Source organism: Mustela nigripes, chromosome X, assembly GCF_022355385.1.
Source record: "Mustela nigripes isolate SB6536 chromosome X, MUSNIG.SB6536, whole genome shotgun sequence".
NCBI classification, from domain to species: domain Eukaryota; kingdom Metazoa; phylum Chordata; class Mammalia; order Carnivora; family Mustelidae; genus Mustela; species Mustela nigripes.
The window spans coordinates 20,068,733-20,085,112 of NC_081575.1; the positions used below are offsets into that span (position 1 = coordinate 20,068,733).

Consider the following 16,380-nt stretch of genomic DNA (forward strand, 5'->3'; position numbering starts at 1 on the left):
ATTTTCCACAGTGTCTGCACCATTTCATATTCCCACCAGCAGTGTATGAGGGTTCCAATTTCTCCATATCCTTGCCAACACTTGTTATTATCTGCCTTTTTGATTACAGCCATCCTAGTAGGCATGAAATGCACATAATATACAATTTACCACTTAACTATTTTAATCTATTAACGTTTTTTGAAAGTTTTATAGATTTGAACTCTTAAAAGGTAGGTGAATTTTAAGTATATAGAAACTGAAGCCAAAAATATCTAAATAGTAATTATAACCATTTATACAGGCAGTCTCCAAAAACTGGATTATATTCCAAGAGGTCTTTTGTTAGTTACTTAGAATTCATTTTTCCCCCATAGGAACAGTGTATTAAATATGGACATAGTATTCCTACCTGAGTCAACAGCTGAAGTGTGGAGAGTTCTTTGCCTGTTTTGCAGATATGCCTATGTTGGTGCCAGCTCTGAGTTGCAGAACCTAGAGACCCTCTGGAGCTGATATTACGGAAGCTCTAAGATCCTCACTGCACCTTTTGCTGTGCATTCCATTTCTTTGAGAGATGACTTAAATCTCCCATATAATTCCTTGCACTGTCACCAAAACTCTGAAATTATGACTTGAGAGATTTTTTTGTATGTGTGGTGATAGTTTTGGAGGGCTTGAATACTTTATTGGATTGTGCAGCTTTAGATGAAGTTATGGTTCTAATGGCATCTGGGGATTTCTGACTTTTTGGAGTGTTTGTAACTACCAATTGCAGTTCCTTGGTGGCTGTTACAGGCCTCAAAATCCATCTCTGCAGTCATAGACAGTGAATATGAGTTGTTTATTAAACTTCTTTTATGTTTCATAATGATTTTAGACTATTTGTGCTAGTAGATATTTTTATGAGCATTTAATAAAAGTGTTATACCTGAGTCTCCATAGGCTATGTAGTTGTGACTCTTTAAAAAAATTGTGTTCCTGGTAGCAGTAGGTCTTTAATGCTAAGCAGGAATTGACATGTATTTATCTACTTGACATATGCATTACCTTAATTTGGTTTAGATTTCTGTTCAAATAATTGAGTAAAAAGAGATTTGAATAGTCAAACCTCAGACAGAACTGGGGAAATTTACTTAAGTACAGAATTCACTTGAGACCCTTATGATAGTAATTCAAACATTCATACCAATAACATCTTCTGGAGTTAAAATGGGTTTTTTTCCTTTGGTCTAATTCAGCCCAAATAATTTGGAATAGAAAAAAGCAAGAAAGCTTGCTTTTATCAGTCTGAAAATAAAGACAAATGTGAAGACTCAGCTCTGTTCATCCTAATACTTTAGATTTCTGATGACTAATTTTTTACATTTTTGTTTTATAACTGAAATAATTTTTTAAAGCACATTTATTTTGAATGTAAAGAATATGCATGTATGAGAATTCAGAACACAAATTCCTGCTTTAAAGAAAGCAATTCAAAAAACAATTTTTGATAATGTTTAATACAACAGCTTTTTTTTAAAAGCCCAAAGAACTGTAGATATATTAGACTGCAACCATCTGAATGCAAGGACTGTGAATTATTCATCTTAATTTTTCCTTCTAAAACTGAGCATATCACTTCAATGAGTAATTATTTTTTAATGAATTAATCTATGATGAAGTTTATCCAATTAATTTTCTATTCCTTACAGTTAGTGTTAATAAGAAATAAAAATACATAAACCAGAAGTCTTTTATATGTGTTTTTCTTGTAATAATTACATTTATTTCTGAAATATGGATAATAAGTCATGGTTAAAGAGTAATGTCATTTAGCATGTCAAAATTGAGATTGACTAAAACATGTAGTACAGGGTGATTACTCATATTTACACAGAGGTGCTTTTCAAAACTTATTTGTAATTTAATAATCCATCAGACTTCTTCAAATAATAAATGCTTAATACATTCAGCATTTTATTTACTACATTTTCATTTACAATTAGGTAAAGTTATTAGCATATGTGTATCAAACATATCAAACTCAAAAGATAAGCTTTTTGTAGGAGAAAATGATTAAATATGAATACTTTTAACAAATCCACCCTAATAGTAGTATCTTTATTTTATAGGGCAGAAAATTAAGACTTAATTTGCTCTTCTCTGGAGTCATATGGTGAGTTTGCTGAGATCAAAATTAGAACCGGAAGATTTCTGAATCCCAAGTTTCACATTTCAATATTTGGTGTTAAAGTAACTCATAAAATTGATTGCTGTCATTTGTTAGTGCCTAGGTGATTCTGCAACTTGATGGATGACGACAGCCCTTTTCAATCAAAAAGTAAGTACTGCTGCTGCAAATGGTACTAGTATGCATGACTTTTGTACTGATGACCTTGCCTCATGAGAAAAGGTAAAAGAAACAGAAGTATGTATATTTAAAAATAACACTTAATTAAAAAAAAAACTAAGTTAATACTTGCTTGTAGTAAAAAAGAAGAATATACAATAAAAATCTCAGTAATGTAGAATGAAGTGTTTCTTCCTGATCTCCAGAGATAACTACTGTTACTGGTTTGGTGTATATAATCACAAATTTTTCTTCTTTTTATTCTTTTTTTAAAATTTAAATTTAATTAGTCAAGGTAGAGTACGTCATTGGTTTTTTATATAGTGTTCAGTGATTCATCGGTTCAGTGTAACACCCAGTGCTCATCACATCATGTGATTCTTAATGCCCATCACCCAGTTATCTATACCCCCACCAACAAACTTTTTTCTATGCATAGTCAAAAAATTTCTAAGTAAGACCATACTATATATGCTATTATGTGCCTTTAAAAAATTTTTTACTCAACAATCTTACTTGAATATATTGACAATGATAGTACCTTGTTAAAAAGAATGAGGAAGATCTATGGGTCAGATATGGTATCAACAGGGATACAAATTATTTTTTTATTATCTGTATACATGAGTGTCCCTCATTTTTTATAAAATTTGGCATTGCCTCACTGCCTTGTTTCTTAATTCATGGTTTATCATGTTAAGTGCTGATGCTTATCCAGTAGACTACTCTGTATAGGAGGAGATACAAAAGAAGAAGAAAATAAGTTCTTCACTCTGACTTTGGATCTTACTTTGGAGTTAGACATGTACAGTAAAGAAATAAACATTAAGAGGGGTGCCTGGGTATCTCAGTGGGTAGAGCATCTGACTCAGTCTCAGGGTCATGAGCTCAAACTCCACATTAGGTGTGGAGCTGACTTAAAAAATACATATTAAGAAATAGTGAGCAGTTTGAAATCATATATAGTAAATCTTGAACTGAGTTGCATAGAATACCAAAGTAGTAAAAGGAGGAAGAAAAATATGGTCTACTGGTTTATTGAGGTAGTTGTAACTGAACCAAGTTGGGAATTAAGATTTTGTTGAGTATTTGCTGGAGGTTAGGTTAGGTACCTTATATGACATTTTTCTCAGTCTACGTTGCCACTTCTATTAGGTAAATATTGTACCTAGATTAGAGGTGAGAAAACAAGATCCAAGTAATTTCTCTAGAGTCACATGATTAGAAACGGTGCAATAAAGATTTGAACTATTCAATTTGATGCCAAGTCCATGCTCCTACCATACTTGAATAATGTGGACAGTATACGGTAAGGGGGAAGAATATTTTAGATAGAGTAAACACTACAAAGAAAGTCTCCAGGGGATACAATGAGGATGGTGTCTTCAGGTATTCAGAATATGCAAATGTTAAACTGTGAGTTACTCTCTTAATTATTTGACTTAGACCATTCTGTATATGTGTTTTTGAAGCAAAGTTAGAAAAGAAAGTTCATAAACTGGTTACATTTGGAAGGGTGAAAAGTTTTTTGTTTTGTTTTGTTTTATGTCTACTTATCAGTAGACCACTAAACAGCATTATGGCAAGAAATTATTTTGGCATCCCTATATAGACAAAATTAAATTTAAATAATTTTAAAGAATAGTTGCCTATTTGTTATGGTGTTTCTTTTGTAAGCCATCCCCAAATCATTGTTAAATGACATTTAATCTAGTAAAATTACCTTTAGAAATGATTGCATTTAAAAAATAAAGATGCTATTGTCTAAAAAAAACAGATGATTATTTTCTAAGCCAGAATCCTGGAATTATTATTTTGTTTTGTTTTGTTTTAGTTGTTCCTCCATCCACATCTCACTCCACGTATCGAGTACCACTTGTATCCATTCCCATTGCTACTATATTAATTTAGGGGCTACCTTAATACTTTTTGAAGATTCTATTTATTGTAGAGAGAAAGAGAATGTGTGAGCACAAGTGGGAAAGGGGCAAAGGGAGAGGGAGAAACAGACTCCCCAGTGAGCAGGGAACCTGACCTCGGGTTCAATCCCAGGACCCTGGGATCATGACCTGAGCTGAAGGCAGGTGCCTAACCAACTAGCCACTCAGGCACCAGCTCCCCCACAATGCTTTTTTTTTTTTTAAGATTTTATTTATTTTATTTGAGAGAGAGAGACAGTGAGAGAGAGCATGAGCGAGGAGAAGGTCAGAGGGAGAAGCAGACTCCCTATGGAGCTGGGAGCCTGATGTGGGACTCGATCCCGGGACTCCGGGATCAAGACCTGAGCTGAAGGCAGTCGTCCAACCAACTGAGCCACCCAGGCGTCCCCCCGCAATGCTTTTTTAAAAGCAGAACAATACATGCATAGTTTAAAAAAATAATCTGAAAGTTATAAAGTTGCATAACCACAGTTATTTGAAGCATAAGAGTGAGAGAGAGTGGTATGCATGTGTTCTGGGCCTGTTACTCCCTGTTTTTGCAAGGAATTCACTTTCAATAGTTTAGTTTTCTTTTCTAATAATTATTTTCATATTTCTAAATTTAAAATTTTTTTTTAAGATTTTATTTATTTGAGGGGTATCTGGGTGGCTCAGTGGGTTGAGCCTCTGCCTTCGACTCAGGTCATCTTCTCAGGGTCCTGGAATCAAGCCCCATGTCAGGTTCTCTGCTTGGCAGGGAGCCTGCTTCCCTCTCTCTGTCTCTGCCTGCCTCTCTGCCTACTTGTGATCTCTGTCAAATAAATAAATTAAATCTTATAAAAAAGATTTTATTTATTTGAGAGAGTGAGCACAAGCGGGGAGAGGGGGAGAGGCAGAGGGAGAAGCAGACTACCCACTGAACAGGGGGGCCTGATGTGGGGCTCGATTCCAGGACCCTGGGATCACAACCTGTGCCAGGGGCAGATGCTCAACCAATTGAGCCACCCAGGTACCCCTCCATATATCTTTTTTTAAAACATATACACATACTGCTGTAAGTCATCATTTTTTTGCCATTATCTAATAATTTTTCTATCAACAGAAAATGATGATTTTAGTTTTCTTACGCTTACGCCTCCCTCCACGCATCTCCCACTGCATTTATTTCTCAGGTTTTTTTTTGTTTTTTTTTTTTTTAGATTTTTTTTATTTATCAGAGAGAGAGGGGGGGAGAGAGCGAGCACAGGCAGACAGAATGGCAGGCAGAAGCAGAGGGAGAAGCAGGCTCCCTGCTGAGCAGGGAGCCCGATGTGGGACTTGATCCCAGGACGCTGGGATCAGGACCTGAGCCGAAGGCAGCTGCTTAACCAACTGAGCCACCCAGGCGTCCCTATTTCTCAGTTTTAAATCATATTAAGTGTTTTTATTATAATGACCATAATAAGTATTGTTCACTGATGAGTATAGTACTATGTTGTTAATATGAATACATCTCCTTTTTCTCTTTTTTGTGTATACCCAGATATTTAGACTTTTAATTTTTTAAAAATTTGCTAAATTTTATTTTATTTTTTATTGACTAAAAAATTTTATTTTATGTTGACTAAATTTGCTAAATTTTATTAAAGCCTATAGCCAAGTCTTCTTACACCCTTCTGTAGCCTCTTTACTCAATTTTTCTACATGGTAAAACTTGTCAGATAATCTAACATTTTAATTTTTGAATGTGTGTGTGTCTGTATGTCTGTGTGTGTGTGTCTGTCTGTCTGTGATCTCCTGGAGACATTTCTCCTGGGAGTAATGTTCTCTTGCTCTGCTCTGGCTGATTATCTAGACCTATTGAACAGCTATTATCCTGGGACCTTCCTTGGTCTTTTTATTGTATTGAATGTCATGTTTTCTGCATTCTGTATCTTCCTCCTTCTTAAGTCCCATATTTTGGTGGATTCTTCCTAAGAATGAAAGAGTGAATGGGGTAAATTTTGCATGATGTTGGTTATCTTTATTTTTGATGAAAGAATATGTACTTCATGCTTGATGAAAACCTTGGCTGGGGGCGTCAGGGTGGCTCAGTGGGTTAAAGCCTCTGCCTACGGCTCAGGTCATGATCTCAGGGTCCTGCAATCTAGCCCCGCATCGGGCTCTCTGCTTAGCAGGGAGCCTGCTTCCTCCTCTCTCTCTCTCTGCCTACCTCTCCACCTATTTGTGATCTCTCTCTCTCTCTCTCTCTGTCAAATAAATAAATAAATTCTTAAAAAAAAAGAAAGAAAAAACCTTGGCTGGGGGGTATAGAATTCTAAAATGAAAATTATTTTCACTAATACTTTTGAAAGCATTATTCTGACTCTCTATCTCTCTATCTCTGTCTCTCTTGCTGATTTTAGGTTAGTTTTCCTCTCCCAACATTCTCAAGTCTCATGAAATATTCCTCTACTGTAGATTTTTTCTTGATTTTTGTGCTGGGTCCTGGAAGTACTTTTCAATCTGGACATTTATGTCCTTTAGAACTAGAAATTTCTTTTGTATTTTTCCTTTGATTACATTCCCTTTCCTTTTTCTTTATTATTATTCTGGAGCTTTTATTAGGTGTATTGTACCTTTCTTTTTTTTTTAAAGATTTTATTTATTCATTTAACAGAGAGGGAGAGTATAAGCAGGGAGAGCAGCAGGCAGAGTGAGAGGGAGAAGCAGGCTCCCCGCTGAGCCAGGAGCCAGATGTGGGACTCCATCCCAGGACTCTGGGATTATGACCTGAGCCAAAGGCAGCTGCTTAACAAACTGAGCCACCCAAATGTCCCTGTACCTTTTTTTTTTTTTAAGATTTTATTTATTTATTTGACAGAGATCACAAGTAGGCAGAGAGGCAGGCAGAGAGAGGGGAGGGAAGCAGGCTCCCTGCTGAGCAGAGAGCCTGACTCGGGGCTCCATCCCAGGACCCTGAGATCATGACCTGAGCCGAAGGCAGAGGCTTAACCAACTGAGCCACCCAGGCCCCCCTGAACTGTACCTTTGAAATTGATTTCTAATCTCATCTGTTTCATATTTGTATATTTTTTGTCTTTTAGTTCCACTTATGGGACAGTTACTCAACTTTGGCATTTGGGTTTTTGGGTTTTTCTTTTACTGAATTTTGTCTTATTTTTAAACTTTTTATTTTCTGAATGTTACTTTTTATAACATTTATGCTTTTTATAACTTAACATTTATTTCTCTAAAAGTGCTAGTTACATTCTAATAACTTTTGCACTCTGTGCTATATTTGTTTTATTGTTTTGGTCTTAAACATTGGAGGTTTAGTCATATTTCTGGTATTCAGTGGTTGTCTATCCATATTTATTTAGGAAGCACTGAAATGCTTCCTCGGAACTCTGAGTGCTTGGTCAGCACTCATAGGCTGGTGGTATTCACAGTATGTTCTTTGCTTAGTTTCTTCAGGTAAGAAATGCCTAATCTTCCTGGGCTGGAAAAAGCCTCACTTCAGTCCTCTATTTTCATTCTTGCACTTCATCCCTGCTTTGCTCTGTGCCTGGTGTTTATGATCTAGTTCAGTTTTTCTAATGTATCTCCAACCTGTTGCCTCTTATTCTTAGCTTATCTCCTTTTTGTTAATGTAAAAGTTTATGGGTTTTTCAGTTACAGTTAGGTACAATCCTTTAATAGATATAATCATATGCTGCTCATAAAATTGAAACTCCTTTTGATTGGATGTATTTATTCTTTTTTAAGTTTTTATTTGAATTCCAGTTAATATACAATGTAATATTAGTTTCAGGTTTATAATATAGGGATTCAGCACTTCAACAAAACACCTGGGGCTCATCACAAGTGTACTCCTTAATCCCCATCACCTATTTCAACCATCATTTCTTGCCCCCAGCTCTGGGAGCCCTCAATTTGTTCTCGATAGTTAGGAGTCTCTTTCTTGGTTTGCCTCTCTCTCTCTCTTTTTTCCCCTGTGCTCATTTGTTTTGGTTCTTAAATTCTACATGTAAGTGAAATCATATGGTGTTTGTCTTTCTGTGACTTATTTCACTTAGCATAATATTCTCTAGCTCCATCCACATTGTTGCAAATGGCAAGATTCAATTCTTTTTATGGCTGAGTAATATTCCATTGTATACACATACCACTTTTTCTTCATCCATTCATCAGTCGATGGACATCTGGGCTGCCACATAATTTGGCTCTTGTAGATAAGCTGCTATAAACACATGGCTGCGTGTATTCTTTTGAATTAGTATTTTTATATCCTTTGGGTAAATACCTAGTAGTGCAACTGCTGGATCATGGAGTAGTTCTATTTTTAGCTTTTGAGGAAACTCCATACTGTTTTCCAGAGTGGCCACACCAGTTTGCATTCCCACCAACAGTGCAGGAAAGTTACCCTTTCTCAACATCCTCACCAACACCTGTTGTTTCTTGTGTTCTTGATTTTAGCCCTCTGACAGACGTGAGATGATAATCTCATTGTAGTTTTCATTTGTATTTCTTAAATGATCAGTAATGTTGAGCATGTTTTGTGTGTCTGTTGGCCTTCTGTGTATGTCTTCTTTGGAAAAATATCCATTTATGTCTTTTTTAAAGATTTTATTTATTTGATAGGGAACACAAGTAGGCAAAGCAGCAGGCAGAGGAAGAGGGAGAAGCAGGCTTCCTGCTGAGCAAAGAGCCCAGTGTAGAGCTCAATTCCAGGACCCTGGGAATATGACCTGCACCGATGGCAGACACTTAACTGACTGAGCCACCCAGGCACCCCTCTATTCATATCTTTTCTCCATTTTTTAATTGGATCATTTTTTGGGTCTTACCGGTGTTTTACAGATTTTGCATACTAACCCTTTATTAACATTTCATTTGCAAATATCTTCTCCTGTTCCATAGTTACCTTTTAGTTTTGTTGTTTCCTTTACCCTGTAGAAGCTTTTAATTTGATGACATCCCAGTAGTTTATTTTTGCTTTTGTTTCCCTTGCCTCAGGAGATATATCTAGTAAGAAATTGCTACAAAATGATGTCAAAGATACTACTGTGCTCTCCTCTAGAATTTTAATGGCCTCCTGTCTCGCATCTTTCATCCATTTTGAATTTATTTTTGTGTGTGGTGTAAGAAAGTGGTGCAGGTTCTGGGGTACCTGGGTGGCTCAATCAGTTAAGCAGCTGCTTTCAGCTCAAGTTGTTATCCCAGGGACCTGGGATGGAACCCTGCATTGTCTTCCTGCTCAGCAGGGAGCCTCCTTCTCCTCTTATTCTCTCTGTCTGTGCGTGCATGCTCTCTCTCTCTCTCTGTCAAATCAATAAATACGATCTTTTTAAAAAAGAAAGTGGTCCAGTTTCATTCTTTGGCATATTGCTGTCCAGTTTTCCCAACACCATTTGTTGAGGAGTCTGTCTTTTTACCATTGAGTATTCTTTCCTTGGCTTGATTATTCTTTTTTTATGTTTCAAGTTTTTATTGGATTTGGTTATTCTTAAAATTTATTGGCAACTCCCAATAACTACTGTTTTCTCTTACTTAGCCAGCTAGCTTAATTGTACTAGTTTAGATCTTAGAGATTGAGTTGAGTTTACTTTTGCTACCATGTGCTGACTGCAAATATCAATTCAGTAATTAAAATTAAAATTATTAAAGTATATCTTTTTTTTAAAGATTTTATTTATTTATTTGACAGAGAGAAATCACAAGTAGATGGAGAGGCAGGCAGAGAGAGAGAGAGAGGGAAGCAGGCTCCCTGCTGAGCAGAGAGCCCAATGCGGGCCTCGATCCCAGGACCCTGAGATCATGACCTGAGCCGAAGGCAGCGGCTTAACCCACTGAGCCACCCAGGCGCCCAAGATTATTAAAGTATATCTTAAATATCGTACTATGCATTGCAAAGAAGTTATTTTAAAAATATAAGGTGGGTTTCTTTTCTTTCGGAAATTAGATAACTCAAAAATGGCAGAACTCTTTATGGAATGTGAAGAAGAAGAGCTGGAACCATGGCAGAAAAAAGTAGAAGAAATTCTGGATGAAGATGATGATGATGATGAGCTGATTTTTGTTGGAGAGATATCAAGTTCAAAACCAGCCATTTCTAGTAAGCATTTATTTCAGCCAAGTTAAGTTTTATAAGTTGCTGTTTCTAATAGAAAAACCTGTGGGTCATCTTATATGTCCTTGTTATTCTGCAAGGAGCTGGAGCATATAGGTCAGTAAGAATTTGTGAGACTCACAGGGAGGATGTGTTTGGGGACTTGAGTAAAGTGAGAGGTTAAAATATCATTTGAGAGAAAAGGGAAATGTTAACTAAGTTAACTAAAGGTTAAGATTACCATATCAGCATTATAGGCCTTCTGAAATTGGAAATCTTAAGTTTTAGGAGAGCTAAGTAGCCTATTCACCTGTTTGTTAATTTTTGTCTTTCTTCCTTAAGCCCAAACACACCTAGAAAAGGAAATGTTTGGAATGCTTTGCTTAAAATATTAGAACAGTAAATTGGCTTGTGTTAGTCTCTGATGGGGGTTCTCACATCTAGGCAACTGCCTCATCACAGTGTCATCTTGAATCGTGGCTACAAAATGAACAGGCACTGCATGATTATACAGTCTCTAGTATACCAACATGGGGTATAGTTTCTGGCCACACCCATCTTCCAACGACTCCTGATTATATTCATGAAGCAAGGAGGGTCTGGTCTTGAGCCACTATGCTTGTACAACACAGGCAGTTAGCACACTAAATCCTCATGGCTTTCAGGCAGAACATGTCCAGTAATTTTGTAGATTGTTAGATTTCAGTTAGAGTTAGAATTGCCATTGTGATAATATTGATGATACTGATGACACTTGTTAAAATGTCTAATAAAAATGTGCAAAGTGCACATTTTACACTTGATGTAAATGTAGTGTCTTACACTACATGTAGTGTTTTACACTATACTACCTTTCTAGCAGAACATGTCCAGTAATTGTGTAGATTGTTAGATTCTTCTGCAAAGGAACAACATACTGAATTTCAGCAGAGAAAGAGGAAATAGATTCCTTTTCATTATATTTACTTCTTTTAAGCCAGTAGAATTTAGCAAAGAATGTACCCAGCATACCAGTGTTTTCTTACCTACCATGGCAGTGCATTATATTGTGGTTAAGAGATGAGTTTTTAATTTCTTGAAAGCCCTGTTCTTGCATCTCTTAACTCTAGACTTACGATAGCACTTCTGTTCAGTTTTATCAGAGCTAGAATAATTTAATTCTCAATATCATTTCCTATGGCAAATTGAGAGGTGCTAAGTGGAATGTCACTTCAGTTATAAAATAGGTAAATATGTTGGCATGTTTGTTGCTGATAGTGGAATAGAATATTATAATTATTGTTTCTTATTTACTGTGATTATTTTTATCCCAAAATATTGTGATATTTCAAAATTATTATTCAGATCATCTTACTGCAAGCATGGCAATTCAAGTTGGGTTTATATCAACTGCAGATAATGGTTAACAGTACTCAATTAGAATAATGTGTATTAGTTTTAAGTGATTCTATAAAAAGAAAGTTGACCCCAGTGAAATTTCTAAATTAACTCAAAATCTATGTGATTTTATTGCTGTTTTATGTGTGAGCCATAAAATTCTTTTGTCATATGGAACATGAGCTAAATATTTATATAGAACCATATTAAGTTGGGGGATGGTAAAAAGTTGTGTTTGATAGACTACAGTCACCAAAAAGTACTATAGGTTTAACTCTTTAATGGCTTGAGTAAATACTTTAAATTCTGAATGAAAACATCAAGTTGTTTGAGCAGATTTTTCTCCTAGAAAACTTCTGTAGTGCCTTGTCTTAGAGAACTGAATTTCCATTATCATAAAACAACCCTACTTTTGTGTGACCCTTTACTTTATAGAATTATTCTATGAGATCTGTCTCTTTTCTACCAGGAGGGGATAAAGGAAATTTTTTTGAGGTTTTATGGGATTTTTAAAATGTTTGTACCTTTTCCTGATTAGCAATTTTAGGCGAATCTCTACTCTTCCAAATTTTTATTTGATTTCTCAATAATCCAGAAGTTATGGGTTGACATGGCTACAGGTGTGAACACTGATTCATAGGGTCATGTCAGACTCAGATTGACTTTTGGTATAGTAGTAGATTTGAGATACTCTAGTAAACTCTAGATTAAATGTAGTCTGCAGTCTTCAATAGTGTTCCTCTCAGAACTCAAGAGGAGTGGTACAGATAATGTGACCAGCTTATCCATAATGAAACTTCTAGACTTGTAGGGGTATGAATGTAGCATGGGAATTAGGGAAGGGTTTGATCTGGAGTCACCATTAAGAGAAAGAAATATACTTAAATTATTAGTTGTATGCAGATATATTTTTCGAAAGTTTTTTATTTTAATTTACACTTAACTAAAATAATGAGTTTTAAAATAAACATATTTTTTATAGATATTTTGAACAGAGGTAACCCCAGCTCATCTTCAAAGGGAATAAAGAATGAGACAGTCACTCAAGGTATAGTATTATACCATTTTAATTTTAAAGTGAAATATTTTAACAAAATTGGTTGTATAGAAAAATACTCAATATGTTCTATCATTTTAAAATGCAGGTGTTACTGATCCGTTCAAGCCTACAAGTCAACACTACAAAGATCCAACATCAAATCCAGTGGCTGCCTTGCCTAGATTTCATCCCGAATCTAAGTCTTCACAGAACTCTGTTATTGTTCAGAACGTGTCTAAACCTGTAAGTGTTTCTGAAACTACGCAATCAGCTCAGGGATGCATTGGATATTACAACACCCAGTTAGAATTGTGGACTAGTCAGCATTCTGTTAGAAGCATAATCACAATCACAGTCTGAAAATGTCACTATCTTTTTGACAACTCAACCCAAACCCAAAGTAGTAACTGTAGGAACTAACCAGCTTTTCAATGTATCAGGTAATATGCTTAAATAGGTATAATATTGAAAACTAGACTGTCTAAAGGTGAGTAAAAACATGATCAGTAATGAGTGTTGCATAATGGCAAAATTCTTAAGAGAGTAAACAGAACCAGGTATTCTTATTGGGGAAGATTGTTTTGAGGTCACTGTGTTGCTGTTTACTCTGAAAACATAGTTTCATGGCTTAGCTTTTAAAACTTTTTTTAAAGGTTTTATTTATTTATTTGACAGACAGGGATCACAAGTAGTCAGAGGCAGGCAGAGAGAGAGGAAGGGAAGCAGGCTCCCTGCTGAGCAGAGAGCCCTGATGCAGGGCTTGATCCCAGGACCCTGGTATTAGGACCTGAGCCGAAGGCAAAGAGGCTTTAACCCACTGAACCACCCCGGCGCCCCAGCTTTAAAAGTTTTAACAGCAGTAATAGTTGATAATATTTAACATTTGTTAGCCTATTATTGTGGGTAAGTCTTTATTCTAAATGTTATATGTAAATTAATATCATTTCATTTGTAATATTTCTCTATGAGGTAGGCACAATTATTATCCCCATGTTATAGTTAAGGAAACTGAGACTCAGGCTAAATAATTCACTCAAGGCCATATAACTGGTAAATAAAAGTTGGACCTGGTATTTCAATCCAGGTTAGTCTGGAGGTTTTATTTTTTTTTTAAGTTTTTATTTATTTATTTGAGAGAGACAACATAATCAGGGGGAGGGGCAAAGGAGAGAGAAAAGCAGATGATGCAGGGCTCGATCCAAAGACCTGAGACCATGACCTGGGCCAAAGTCAGATGCCTAACCAACTGAGCCACCCAGGTGCCCCAGCCCAGAAGTTTTTAAATATGCATACATGCATCTGTTCATAATTTAATTTAAGCATAGAAACACTGCCTTAGAGCAACATTATAGTTACAGATCATTGGGGTTCCCTGAGACCCTTTCGTGAAGTTAAAACTTGTGGTAATTAAACTGATACATTTTCTCTCTTCACTCTGTCAGCATTTGCACTGATGATGCAAAAGCAGTCGAGGGTAAAACTGCTGGTCCCTTAATATGAATGAAGGGAGTGTCACCAAACGGTACTGGTAGTTTTTGTATTAGTGACCATCAAGCACTCACAGTAGAAAAATTTCACTTTCACTTGAGAATAACCTTGAAAAAGTAATAAATTGTTACTAATTTTATTAAACTCTCAATCCTTGGCAAATACACTTTTTTTTTAAATAATCTTTGTGATGAAGTGGATAATATGCATAAAAGATTTCTGTATGTATAGTATGAAGGTTTTCTTGAGGAAACCACTTGAATTGCAAACTGAACTAGCTGCTTTTTTTAACAGAATGCTATTTTTGCTTGAACGGATGGTCGACAGAGCACCATGTGTTAATTATTGCTAAACAATGGGGGCACCTGAGTGGCTCAGTCAGTTGAGCATCTGCCTTCTGCTCAGGTCACGATCCCAGGGTCCCAGGATGGAGTCCCGCACTGGGCTCCTTGCTCAGCTGGGAGCCTGCTTCTCCCTCTCCTTCTAGCTCCTGCTGTTCTCTCTCGTGGGGGCTTTTCTCTCTCTCTCTCTCTCTAGTAAATAAATAAAATCTTTTCAAACGATTATTGCTGCATAACAATAGTATCAAAAACTTAGCAGCTTGAAGCAATATACACTTATCTCGTGGTTCCTGTTAGGAGTCAGGTCATGGCTTTACTGGGTCCTCTGCTTCAAGATCTTACAAGGCTGCAATCAGGGTGTCAGCCAGGGCTGCCGTATCATGGTCGTTGGCAACACCCAGTTCTCTATGGGTTGTCAGAGTGAGGGCATGAGTTTCTTGCTGCTGTCCGCCAGAGACTGCCCTTAGTTCTTTGCCACATAAGCCTTCCTAACATGACTGGTTGCAGCTTCAAAGCCAGCAAGGGAAAATGAATCCTCAGCAAAATGGGCTATATAACATAATCATGTACATTCTGTCGCATTTGCCATATTCTGTTGGTCAACAGCAATCGCAGGTTCCACCCACACCCAAGGACAGATTACACAAGGGTATAAATATCGGGAGGGAGTCATGGGGGCCACCTTTAGAATCTACCATGCAGTTTTTCATGCTTAAAAATGTACAAAGCATGTCTGTCATAGAAAAAAAAATGGGGGCGCCTGGGTGGCTCAGTCAGTTGAGCTTCTGCTTTCAGCTAAGGTCATGATCCCAGTGTCCTGCGATCAAGCCCCGCATCCAGCTCCCTGCTTTGCGGGAGCCTGCTTCTCTCTCTCCCTCTGCCTGCTGCTCTGCCTGCTTGTGCTATGTCTCTCTGCCAAATGAATAAAATCTTTGAAAAAATAATATAAAAACTCTTTTAAAAATCAGATATTTGGAAAACTTGTATCTACATTCTGAAAGAATTAATAATAATTTGAGTCCTGGAGTAGTAGTCCAAGAAATCTAGATTGAAGATGAAAGACTTGAGTGTTGATTCCGTCTATTCCTAGCCAAAGCATTGTTATAACCTCAGTGGGCCTCACTTTCTGCATTTTTTAAAATGAGGATCTTTATCCAAACCACTGGATCTCAAACTCAGATCCTCTAAGCAACCATGGACTTTTTTTTTTTTAAAGATTTTATTTATTTATTTGACAGAGATCACAAGTAGTCGGAGAGGCAGGCAGAGAGAGAGAGAGGGAAGCAGGCTCCCTGCTGAGCAGAGAGCCCAATGTGGGCCTCGATCCCAGGACCCTGAGATCATGACCTGAGCTGAAGGCAGCGGCTTAACCACTGAGCCACCCAGGCGCCCAACCATGGACTGTTTTTAATAAAAACTTTATAGGTGTACCTGATAATGGCAGGCTGCCAGAAATACTAAAATTATTTTATTTCAACTGGAATCAGACTAATTCAATGGTTTTCTCAAGCTATCATAGGCTGTTTGGCATTTAAGAAAAGCAAAAACAAAAAAAAGGGGGAACATGATTATTTACATGGAGATAGATGAAAATTATTCCTACCTTGGAACTAGAGAAGGAGAACAATGGAGGGGGTGGTACCTTTCATTTTAAAAAATTTAGGAACTAGAGCTCATTCAAACTCAGAATGTTTTGTTTTTCTGGGCATGATTGTTTAATCAAAGCTCCTCAATTAATTTCCCAATCCTAGGAAGCTTTTTTTTTTATCTTTTTTGTTTGTTTGTTTGTTTATTTATTTGACAGACAGAGATCACAAGTAGGCAGAGAGGCAGGC

At 36.7% G+C, this 16,380-nt stretch overlaps 1 protein-coding gene across 1 annotated transcript in view; it reads left to right on the forward strand.

The window, feature by feature from the left end:
* The window catches only part of ZNF280C (zinc finger protein 280C), a 62,702-nt gene that overhangs the window by 6,516 nt on the left and 39,806 nt on the right, over positions 1–16,380 (forward strand). The window contains exons 2-6 of the mRNA XM_059385172.1: positions 2,094–2,137; positions 2,249–2,302; positions 10,154–10,306; positions 12,660–12,725; positions 12,823–12,959. Coding sequence (XP_059241155.1) covers positions 2,272–2,302; positions 10,154–10,306; positions 12,660–12,725; positions 12,823–12,959 — 387 coding nt within the window. The 5' untranslated portion in view covers positions 2,094–2,137; positions 2,249–2,271. The remainder of the gene's footprint in view (positions 1–2,093; positions 2,138–2,248; positions 2,303–10,153; positions 10,307–12,659; positions 12,726–12,822; positions 12,960–16,380) is intronic.